The sequence below is a fragment of the Denticeps clupeoides genome, chromosome 1 (genome assembly GCF_900700375.1).
Source record: "Denticeps clupeoides chromosome 1, fDenClu1.1, whole genome shotgun sequence".
NCBI lineage: Eukaryota > Metazoa > Chordata > Actinopteri > Clupeiformes > Denticipitidae > Denticeps > Denticeps clupeoides.
The window spans coordinates 22,123,922-22,135,469 of NC_041707.1; the positions used below are offsets into that span (position 1 = coordinate 22,123,922).

Here is an 11,548-nt window from a genome sequence, read left to right on the forward strand (position 1 = left end):
CGCCCGCGCCCGTCAGGCGTCTGATACGCGGCAGTCGCGTCGATCCTGCTTTCGTTAGGGAGATTCGTCCAGAGGTTATTGTTACGGTGGCTTAATACATAGGAGTAGCTTCCGCGGGAATTAAAGTGCAAATGGATCAAAAGTGAAAGTACCACGAAGTAAAAGTTATTTTGGTTAAAGAACTCTTGTAAGGTGTTAGGTCAGGAGGGCCTGGACGTACAGTACACACCTTCTCATTCAATGTGTTTTCTTTATTTTCATGACCATTTACATTGGTAGATTCTCACTGAAGGCAACAAAACTATGAATGAACACTTCAGAACACATGTACTTATCAAAAAGTGGAGACCTGGCCTCCACAGTCACTGGACCTGAACCCAATCGAGATGGTTTGGGGTGAGCTGGGTGAAGGCAAAGACGCCAACAAGTGCTAAACACCTCTGGGAACTTCAAGACTGTTGGAGAAGCATTTCAGGTCACGACCTCTTGAAGCTCATCTAGAGAATGCCAAGAGTGTGCAAAGCAGTAATCAGAGCGAAGGGTGGCTATTTTGAAGAAACTAGAATATAAAACATGTTTTCAGTTATTTCACCTTTCACATAACTCCACATGTGTTCATTCATAGTGTTGATACCTTCAGTGAGAATCTACCAATGTAAATGGTCATGAAAATAAAGAAAACACATTGAATGAGAAGGTGTGTCCAAACCTTTGGCCTCTACTGTATTTACTTCGATATTTTACATGGACAGCAGAGAAGAACCTAAACCTAGGTTAAATATTACACACATAACATCAAGCTTTCATTAGATCTACATCATTATGTGCACTATGACAAATAGTCCTGCACGTGAACATTTCCCATGCCACCATCACACTGTCAAATGTACCAATGGTCCACTGTTAATATTATAAAATGCAATGAATGTTCATATAGCTCATTTTTAATTCCCAAATCACAAAATTGCTTTCAGAAGGATTAAATATATTCCTAGTCTCTACATAGCATTTGGATAGTTTGATTGTTCTGTTGTTTGTGATACATCCTATACCTGATGCCCGCTGTCTCTGTCTGCATGTTGGATCACCAAACAGTATTTCTACCTTTTTCTGTCTGGTGGCAGAAGAAACCACAATCATATATCCAGCTGTCTCAGAACATCCATGACAATAAAAAAAACCTTTCAACCTGCAGAGCTCATTGTTCTCAAAAATAAAAAATCTCCATCAAGTATGAACGTTTGTCAAAGTGTCAGCAGAGTACAAATCAAAACATCACATTTTTCATTTTCATCAACTTACTGGGAGACCAAATTGGAAATTGAACTGGTACTAATTTATCTGGGCTCAAGTGTGTATTTTGTCTCAGGTATTTGGTTTATGTTGTTATGAGCAGCAGGGAGTAGAGAGTGAGGACTGAGAAGGAGGCATCTACTGACAACTGGTCTTTTAAAAAGAGATTTGTTTATTGGTTTTTACACAGGAAATAAAGATCAATAAACAGCATACTATAAAAAATTTAAAAAACAGAATACCCCACCCAGTCACTAAAAAAAAAGAATTCTGTGAGATGATGTCAACAGGTAGAACTGTTCGAACATCATCACTTCACACTGCCTCTTATTCAGCATGGTTGATTCAGAGAGAGTGGGAGGGAGGATCGCGATTCTTCCAGGGAAGTAGAATTAAACCTCTCCCAACGTCATAAAATCATGCAAGGCCACAGAATTGGGACAATGTCTTGCAGACTAGACACCAGAGAGTCCTCCAATGGGGTCAGGGGTTAAGTAAGTAAGTGCGGTGAATTGCAGAGCATAGTTTCTTCCTTTTACTTCCCTACTAATGTCACTAAATATCTTTTTGACATCAAATCAATACCATTTTAATTGGTGACAGTGTGATCTAAACTACTGAAATATAATGATTTCTGTGCTTTGCTTTTCATATCAAACTTGCAGCTGAGCAGCTGCACACTAGTAAAATAAAATAGAGCTGTGAGATATTTTTAAGAAAGATGTGACTCAGGGTATATGCCCTATTAACCACAGAGATGATAACATCACATTGTAAAAAATTAGCTCAGTGAAAATTACACTGCAAAATGAATCAAAGGAAACAGACCCAAATCCTGCCAAGGTGCCACTGAGCAAAGTACTGTCCCCACACACTGCTTCCCGGGTGCCTGTCATGGCTGCCCACTGTTCACTAAGGTGATGGGTTAAATGCTGAGGACACTATCAGTTGTGGGTAACAAATAAGTGTTTCACAGTGACAATCCTTTCATGTCGAGAGTTGACAAGGGGTCTTGAGCTTTCACTATTTCCACATTGCTTAACAATGGCAATGATTCCAAGCAAAATCCAAACAATTAGAGTAGCCCATATTGATGTCTGTGGAGAAAATACAAAAACATTTATCATTTACAGACACATTCACTGTACTTTTACAAAATACATAAAAAATACAAATTTTTCCTCGCAAACCAGATGGCAAAAAAAATTGGCTAACAGTGTCTGTCACTGAGAATTGTTAAGCGAGAACAGTAAGAGGCCGAGGGAAAGAGTTTTTATAAGTTGCACAGACCTCAGCAACATTCAGACAGTTGTAGAATTTATCGCCTTTGAAGGGACTGGTCCATTTCCTCGTCTGGGCATTGTAACAACTGAAAATGCAAACACATACGCACACATTTATTGACCAGAACTTGTAATAAAAAGTGTAAAATATACTTTAGCATGTATTAACAGTGCCAATGAAGGCCAAGAAAGATATTACTTTCCATATCTTACACATCAATAATTTGAAATCATTGTCAGGACAGGGTCATTTAGAAATGAATGAATGTAAAACTGACCTTCTTCAGTCTAGTTGAGTAACTGTTGCACTGGAAAATCATTATTTTAAAACATTTTCCATTTTGTAATAGTTTCTAAATGACATTTGAATGGTAGTGCGTCTCAAAGTTTTGACTTTTTGTTAGGGCTGTCAAAATGATCTGACTGAGCTATGCCAAGGATGTAAAATTAGTCCTAGCCAGAGACAATCCCAGCATGAAGATGTTAGGGAGAGCAAAGGAATTGTAAGGCTGATTTTGTGTATTTTGTGTGAGAATTTACATTATTTTCAAGTGCAGAGACTCAGGAAATCAGGCATGACCACATGAAATATGTAAAATATTGAAATAATTTAGTAATTTAATAATTTAACTACTGAAAATCTCAAATATATCAAAAACACGATTAATTGATTGCAAAATGTATTAATTTGTTACAGTTTTTAATTGTTCGACTTCACACACCTGGTCAGGTTGATCACTTTGTCCTTTAAGGACCCACATAGACTTTCAGTCCCATATTTCATGATGCACCCCGTTATGAGCAGGAAAAATAGCAGGACTCCACAAATTCCAAGGGTCACTTTTGGGCACTCTCTGAGAGCACATGTACACAAACAGACACTAGTCAACAATTTCATATGAACTGACCTTGAATATGCCTCAAAACATAAATTCCTTCCATAATAAACACACATCTTTGCTGTAACATTATTGAGAGAACAACAAATATTCAACATATATTAAACAGGACCCCTCCACACCTATAGCTAAAGAAGACCAAAGACAGGAGCGTCACGATCACAGAAATGGCGATCACAAATCTGCAGTGGGAGAGGGGGCTGGATGATATCAGACTGATAGCCTGGGTTGAGGCATTATAATCCACAGTACCATAGAGTGCACAGTTCCAGTCCAGATCACTCTGCAACATAGAGAGGGTAAGAAGGAGGGTAGACAAAAATAAAAGCATATAATAAGCTGGTTGCATTAGTGTTCACACCCTTGTCCTTTATTGATTAATGACACCATTCAGTCTTGGTGGGTATGAGATAATCAGCATTTTTTTGGAATTGTGGCTAAAAAGTTCAAACTTCGTCTCACAGACAATAACTTTTTGACTTCATCAACACCATTCACCAACCACCCAAATTTTCACAGACAGGAAGTTGTAAAAAGCATGGGAAAACCTTGATTATCTGACTCCACAAAAGTGAAGTGATTGTCATTGTGATACACTACAGGACAGCACACGGTGCCACACAACGAACTTGGCGGTTTGGGGATTCGAACAGGCAACCTTCCGATTACGGGTCCGCTTCCTTTTCCGCTAGGCCATCACTGCCCCATTAATCATTAGCAATGTACTAATGTTCCCTGTACATACATAAACATTAGCAATGTACTAATGTTCCCTGTACATACATAAACATTAGCAATGTACTAATGTTCCCTGTACATACATAAACATTAGCAATGTACTAATGTTCCCTGTACATAAAGAGGCATGGCAGATTGAACAGTTTCTAATTTATGAACACAGGTAGAGTACTATTCTACTAACATGTAAACATTGTATGTACAGAAAAACCCAAATTAAAAGAAAAGTGAAATAGATCGAGTAAGAGAGTAAGAGAGTAAGAGAGTAAGAGAGAGAAAGCAGGCAGCCAAGGGGACAAACAAGGGGGGGGGGGAGAGAAAGGCCCAGAAATGGGGGACATCCCAGCATCTCAGTGCCCAATGGTGAAGGCAAAGAAGACACAGTAGCCTTCAAGGGAAACTCTTTTATATTCAACATTTGACTCCCAAAAAGGTCACCACAGACCAATCAGATTGTCCTGTGTAGTTTCTGCCTTGTCCAAGTGCTCATCCACCCCCAACAAGGCTTTCCTGTCATAACACCTGAGGCTATTTGCTGGCCTCTTGGCACCCTGCTGAAATCTTGATGAAGGAAATCTTGTACTCAGAAGGTTGCCGGTTTGAATCTTTACACCTAACGCCATTTCTAGATACTACTGGACCATAGACAGGCTAGGGGAACTCATATTAAAGTCAAATTAAATTTTCATGATAGGGGACCTTTAAGGTTGTGTAGTATATATATGATAGATTTTGCAGCTGTCATCATAAATGTTCTATCACAATGCAACTGACTCTATATCATTCATAATAGCGACAACTCAGAGCAAGTAATCATGTGAGTAAGATGCAAACTGGTTGTTTTTGTTGTCTCATACAGAGACATCAAGAATCAAGAACTACAGAAGGAGATCACTGAAAAAAGTCCAAAACTTCGAACAAACAACAACCTAATAACAGATCAAAATAAAGCACTCACTTCTCATCCAAAACTGAGTACACAGACAACTTCACCACCATGAATTTCTACTTTAGTAAATTAATTTACACATTAATTTACTTTATTTAGCAAAATACACATGATTTACTTTGAGGGGCAGAGGTGGCCTAGCAGGTATAAGTAAGTGGTCCCGTAATCAAAAAGTTACGGGTTCAAATCCCAAACTGTCAACCTTGAGCAAGGTACCGTCCCCACACACTGTACCCTGGGCGGCTTTCATGGCTGCCCACTGCACCCTCAGGGCATGGGTCAAAAGCAGACACCGCATTTCACTGTGTGCTGGGCTGTGGTGTATTGTGACAATTAATCGCTTAAGATGAGGGTTATTAAAAAATAAAAAAAAACAAAAAAAACATTTTACAGACTACTGTTTAAAGTCCAGGTATGTTTAATTTTCACAAAAAAGTGCTTGCAATATTATGTTTCATATGTACTTAATTTAAATAATTCAAATGTATTTAACCAAAATAATATTAAGAAATGTCTATCTCAGTCATATTAAATTAAAATTCCTATTAGAATTAGAATTCCTATCTTAGGAAGTAGACACAGTCTGGCAGTATAAACATGTCCGAACAATTTCGGAATCGGATCGAGATTTTGAGAAAGAAAACCACCCTTGTCGGTCTACCTGAAAGATGGCCGTGGACGCTGCCGTGACGATTCCACACACAAAACAGCAGGCGTGCAGTGCGAGCTCCAGCATGGATGGACACCCGGGCGCCATCGTGGAGGGAGAGTAAACACTTTCACATTCAGTAGAGGAGAATCAGGGAGGATCAGGATCGAAACTCAGAGACGCCCCCCCCGGGACACGCCCCACCCTATTGTGCGCATGTTCGGTTTGCATCTCTTTTGTTTTTTGTCTGCGATTTCGCACAACCCAGAAAATATGACAATAATATGACAAGACAGAAAATATGACATAATGAGCTTGGATTGACAATATACCGTATACCATACCATATTTATTTATAAAGCACTTTAACACAACAAAGGAGCTGCCCAAAGTGCTGTACTTTAAAATAAAAAATAAGTTCAATTACCAGGAATAAAACAGACAAAAAATGCATTAAAAATTAAGAACACAAAATAAACAGAATTAATCTGAATTACACAAGGGGTTGAATAAAACAGAGAATATTTAAGACAACATATTAAAAGAGTTAAGAAAGTACTGCATAAGAATATGAATGAAATGTGCTTTATCGTTTATTATTAAATAATTTTATCATTTAAATTGTGCTAGGGCAGTGGTGGCCTACCGGTTAAACCAAGGTGCCACTGAGCAAGGCACCATCCACACACACTGCTCCCCGGGCAACTGCCCACTTATATGGGTTTGATATAATTTAGAGTACACAGCAACACTCAAGTTAGTTCCTTATTCAAATTGCCTGTTCCACCTTAAATACTGCTCAGCAGGCTATTTATTTAACATATTCATCATAAATCTATGCGCACATGAGCAAAGTTTCTAATAATTCCGAATTTTGAGTGATCATCACCATATACAGATTTAAAATGTTCTTTATTTCTGAAACAGATTTCCTGTTCATGCATCTGACATTTCTATCATGCAGTGAGGACATCAGAGCATTTCACTTTTCTCCATGTATATTTACATTTTCCTTATGTTTTTGAACAAACTACCACTTTCGTGTTATTGGTCAAAATATGCACTGTATGTGTGTGTGTGTGTGTGTGTGTAGTTAGTAAACATTTGCTTGTATAAATTTAGAAGCAATGCCAGGAGTCACAAGTATATGTGCACATACTGTATTTCTGTATTTCATTCACAAGTAAAAAGGAACAACAGATTTGACATAAGTAAAACTTATTTTAATTCATTCTTTAAACCAATGGTCCAGTGTATAGTTCTAATTGTTTTGGTTTTATCAGTTAAAAATTGTGGGAATTTACAAATACTTTTACTTTTTTTTTTAGTTTACATAAGATTTTCTGCACTAATCATGAGGGTGGTAGTAGCCTAGTGGGTAACACACTCGCTTATGAACCAGAAGACCCAGGTTGAAATCCCGCTTACTACCATTGTGTCCCTGAGCAAGACACTTAACCCTGAGTTGCTCCAGGGGGGACTGTCCCTGTAACTACTGATTGTAAGTTGCTCTGGATAAGGGCGTCTGATAAATGCTGTAAATGTAAATTTACTCTACTTTGAATGCCATATAAAATATGTCTTCAAGAACTGAAGAAAAGATGGATGCATTAATCGTTGTGAGGTTTTGCACATGAAGAGGTATAAAAAGGCCTTAAAATTATAGTCTGTAACCGCTGCAATGGCAACTTCCCCAGTAGGAGCAGCAAAATAAGACATATGCAATCTTGCAGACCACAGCCTTTTAAAAAGTTTCATTTTTATTACACTTAACATTTTTACAGCAAGAAAAAACGTCTTTAATATAAAACATCAAATGCATGGAAAATTGAATATGCTGTATTTTCATGTCAAGTTTCAAGATGTGTTTTGCATTTTTAAGACATATCACAGATTACATGTAAATAAGGTGAAAAGGTGAAAGATTCTTTGTGTGTCACTACAGGAGAGCCCTTTATGTAGTTTTACACAATTTCACATGGAGTTAAAAAGCTCAACATGGCACAAAATACAAGAGCATTTCTTTACAGATATGTAGCATGGTTCTAATCAGAATTTTCCATTTGGCCATAAACTTTAAAATCTCCTTATTTGTACTTAAATATACTTCATTAGAACCCTAAACATGTTCTTCTATAGGGACAGAAGAACCGTTTCTCAAAAGGAGTGTGTATGTAGCATGCCTACATGTCTCGGGCTGACCGATGAGTGTCCATGGGACAGCCAGGCAGGCGGAAGATGTCTGGAATTGGGCTATCCAGTTTACAGATGATCTTATAGATGGACTTCTTCCAGCAGGGGTCAGTATCGCGTCCACTCTGAATAGCGGTGAAGAACTCTCTCAACGCAAGTTCAGACACTGCCACAAACCTGTCGGGGACCTGTGGATGAAAACATCCGAAATGTTATGCGAGTCCATATCACGCCCATATTGCCTGATAGTGAAGAACATGCCTGGTAATCGTTACTCTTGTTGTAGTGCATGTTCAGGATGCGGTAGAGCTCAGAGTCACGGCACAGTCGGAGAGATCCCTCTCTGGCCGTGGTCACTCCATCTCTGGCCGCCTGCCGTGCAAAGCGCTCCATTTGGATGTAGAAGAACTCCCTGAAATTACTGAACCATTTGATGAGCTGGGAGGTCACACAGCGGTTGAACTGTTACCAGGAGGGGAAAAAAAGTGTAGATGTGATTTGCATTAAATAATCCATAATTTAATCCATAAATGATAAATGCTTGGTAGAAGAAGTTACTTTGACATCAGGAAAATAGGTTTTGAGTGTGTTGGAGCTGGGGTATCTGGTGTAGAAGAACATCAGCTTTGCTTTCTTTAAGTGACATGGGGACAGCCCTTCCTGAGACTGATACCAGTTAAGGACCATTTTTTTGACAGAGGCTTTTTATTCAGTTCAAACTAACATGTATTCATTCTAAAAATATAAAATATCGACAGTCAGTAGTGATCATTCAGTCTCTACAATTATACCTTAAAACAATGGTCCCCAACCTGGGGGGGCGCAGAACTGTATCTGCGCTGAGGTTCTCAAAATTATAATTACACCCAAAAGGAAAATTAAACTCGGTCTAATCCTGTATGCTATATTAAGTAGATCTGTACATCTAGGGCTGGGCTGGGTCGGGTTCGTACTCAGTTTCCATATAGTACCTATCCTTTACGTATGGATTGCTGTTTATTTATTTACCGCAAATAAAAAAAATTAACTTAAAATGTTATTATTTTAATGTGTGTATGCTTGGGGGAATTGGGGTTGAGGGGTCCTGGCTGGTCTTGGATACATGCAGGGGGGATTTCAGGGAAAAAAACGTTGGGAAGCACTGCCTTAAACATGCAGGAACAGAAAACTGGCCAACGTGACAACATTACAAAATGTATTTGAGTGCTGGTAGATGATCTGAACAGTACTCTTTATTACATATTATGAGGCAAACTTCGGATTTTGACCGATGGGCAGGAGAATCGGACCCTGGTTCAGCACTGCTGATTGTGCAAACATGAGCCCTGGCCTCAGAGTTATTTGGCAAGCAGCTTTCTCTACTCTATAATCATAATCATCTCACTGTGCATCAGTCGATTTCTCTCCCCATCAGCTCCTCAACCCACACACAACGAAAGGATACTGAAGCGGTGTTCAAATACAGAGATGATTCCCCACCATCCATCAGCCCCATTCCTCCTCCTCTCATTCCTCCATCTCTCCCTCTGTCAGAAGATGGGAAGGAGGAATCCAACTGGCCCAGAATGGGAAGGGGCGTGAAGGTGGGAGCATGCGATCGGAAGTCCAGGAACGCTTCAGAGGAGAGGCAGTCCTTGTGCAGGGGGAAGCTGGAGATTGAGCGGGCGAAAAGGTGCTGCATGGTGTAGTGGAGCAGTGGAAGGGGGACGGGTGGAGGTCCGGAGGGGAAGGAGGGCACCGCTGGCTCTTTGGCTCTGGGTGGTAGAAGAGCTGGGAGCGCTGACTGGGGGAGAGGGGGCAGAGTAGGGCTGGACTGGGAGAGGTTAGGTCCTGGCTGGATGTTGGAAGATAGGCTGGAGCTTGTACTGGAGTTCGGGTTCCTCTTCTCCACTTGTCTTTTGGAGGTGAGTGGCGACGTCTCAGTCCACTCCAGAGAGCGAGGCATTGGTCTGATTCTCTGCTTGTTCTGTTCCATGCTGGAATCTGGGTTGAGGCCTCCATTCTGCTTTGCAGGTATGAGTGTCACCACCGGAGGGGGGAATGGAGGGCTTTCACTCTCGACATAGAGACGGAGCACCCGGTCAATGACACGCGCCATTGCACTTCCAAGCTCGCGCTTCAAGGCTTGAGCAAACTTCTGACTGCCAGATGGACCCTCCCACCCACCCCTGACCAGGCCACAGCCCACCCACATGCTACTTCTACCCAGGTCCAGGTCCAAATCAATGTCAAGACCCAAGGTGTCCTCTGGAAAATCATTCCCAGCGTTGCCATCTGAGCTCTTCCCATTGATATTTTGGAAATCAGAACCCATTTCCTCTTCTTCTGTGGTCAATATGTCCAAAACCTCTGCTGTGGCAGCTTCTCCATTGTGTCTACCCTCCTTCCTACTGTCTCTCTTTTCCTCTGTCTGGGCCTGTTGTTTACTATATACTCGCCACACCTTTTTTTGAAGTTCCAGAAGCTTCTCTCTAGTTTCCTGGAGCTGAATCTTCAGCTCCTGTCTTTGTCGTTTCCTTCCCTCACGGCTTTCATCCCTCTGTCCTTCTCTGCACCTCTTTCTCCATCCCTGCCCTCCTCGTTTACAGTCCTCCTTTGACTCCTTTGGTGGTGTCCTCCCTCTCTCTTCCACTTCCTCTTCTGCTTCTCCAGCTATCCCAGCTGTGTTCTTCATCCTCAGTCTCTTCACAATGTCTTGGTTCCAAATTTCCAGCTCAGTGTTGCCTCCTCTCCTTGTCCCCGTCGTGGAGAGGCTGGACAGTGGTGTTTCCGCTGCTGCTCCTGCTCTTCTTCCCAGTAGTTCTTCCCTCTCCGGCACCTCCTCCTCATCATCCTCCTCCCCCTCCATCATCCCTCCTACATGCTCGTGTCCAAACGACGAACCCTGGAAGATGCCCTGGCGCTGGCGGAAGTTACCCCACCTTTGAGATGCACTGGAAGGATGCAGTAGCGGTGAGATGAAGGAATAGGGCTGTGGGCTGCTTCCTGGGTAACGGGGACCCATGGGTGCAGCTCCAGGGGGGCTGCGGTACAGACCAAAGGGACACATGGGGGACGGCTGCTGGCAGAACAGGTCGGAAGGGGAATCCATTGTCCCTTCTCTTCCCAAATTCAGTCTCTGAAGGGAAATATGAATTTAGCAATGGGATAAGCGTTGTGTTGTTTGGACAGGGCAGTAATGACACAAATCTCTGTCCTGACCTCTCCACAACATATCATTATGACTATCACCTCATAATATACCCTTTCCCACCCCTCCAATGCATTCACTCTCTCACCATCTTTTCCTGTTATCACACCATGAACAGCTGTATATGCTGTTTATTCAGATGGTTTACTTTATCGCCTCATCCCTTGTCACACACACACACACACACACAAACACACACTCACTCACTCACTCAGTCGCTCAGATAGATAAATATTTTAATGACATTGCAACAGTCCAGAGTAAATCACAAGTGTACATATGTTTCAGTACATGTTTGCTTAATGGTATGGGACCAGTTTGGACACATCTAATCATAATACATTCAAATGTTTC

General features: G+C 41.1%; 2 protein-coding genes across 2 annotated transcripts in view; both read right to left on the bottom strand.

Moving 5' to 3' along the window:
• Positions 1-1,445: 1,445 nt before the first annotated feature.
• On the bottom strand, positions 1,446-5,961 carry LOC114796768 (transmembrane protein 179B-like). The gene is made up of 5 exons (XM_028991257.1): positions 5,824-5,961; positions 3,598-3,758; positions 3,299-3,430; positions 2,584-2,662; positions 1,446-2,390 (listed from the first exon to the last, which is right to left on the bottom strand). The coding sequence occupies exons 1-5, from the start codon at positions 5,917-5,919 to the stop codon at positions 2,238-2,240; spliced, it is 621 nt and encodes a 206-aa protein (XP_028847090.1). The 5' UTR covers positions 5,920-5,961; the 3' UTR covers positions 1,446-2,237.
• Positions 5,962-7,550: 1,589 nt separating this feature from the next.
• Positions 7,551-11,548, bottom strand: part of prox3 (prospero homeobox 3) — a 5,363-nt gene continuing 1,365 nt past the window's right edge. The window contains exons 3-6 of the mRNA XM_028984340.1: positions 9,449-11,122; positions 8,563-8,670; positions 8,266-8,466; positions 7,551-8,192 (exon numbers count right to left, since the gene is read on the bottom strand). Of these exons, the coding sequence (XP_028840173.1) occupies positions 7,995-8,192; positions 8,266-8,466; positions 8,563-8,670; positions 9,449-11,095 (2,154 nt within the window). The 5' untranslated portion in view covers positions 11,096-11,122 and the 3' untranslated portion in view covers positions 7,551-7,994. The remainder of the gene's footprint in view (positions 8,193-8,265; positions 8,467-8,562; positions 8,671-9,448; positions 11,123-11,548) is intronic.

Excerpts from the sequence above, each read along its gene's own strand:
- LOC114796768 (XM_028991257.1), bottom strand. The coding sequence starts at position 5,919 with ATGGCGCCCGGGTGTCCATCCATGCTGGAGCTCGCACTGCACGCCTGC. Across the intron at positions 3,759-5,823 it reads CGTCCACGGCCATCTTTCAG|AGTGATCTGGACTGGAACTG; the intron begins GTAGACCGACAA and ends TCTATGTTGCAG. Across the intron at positions 3,431-3,597 it reads TTGGTCTTCTTTAGCTATAG|AGAGTGCCCAAAAGTGACCC; the intron begins GTGTGGAGGGGT and ends ATGTGCTCTCAG.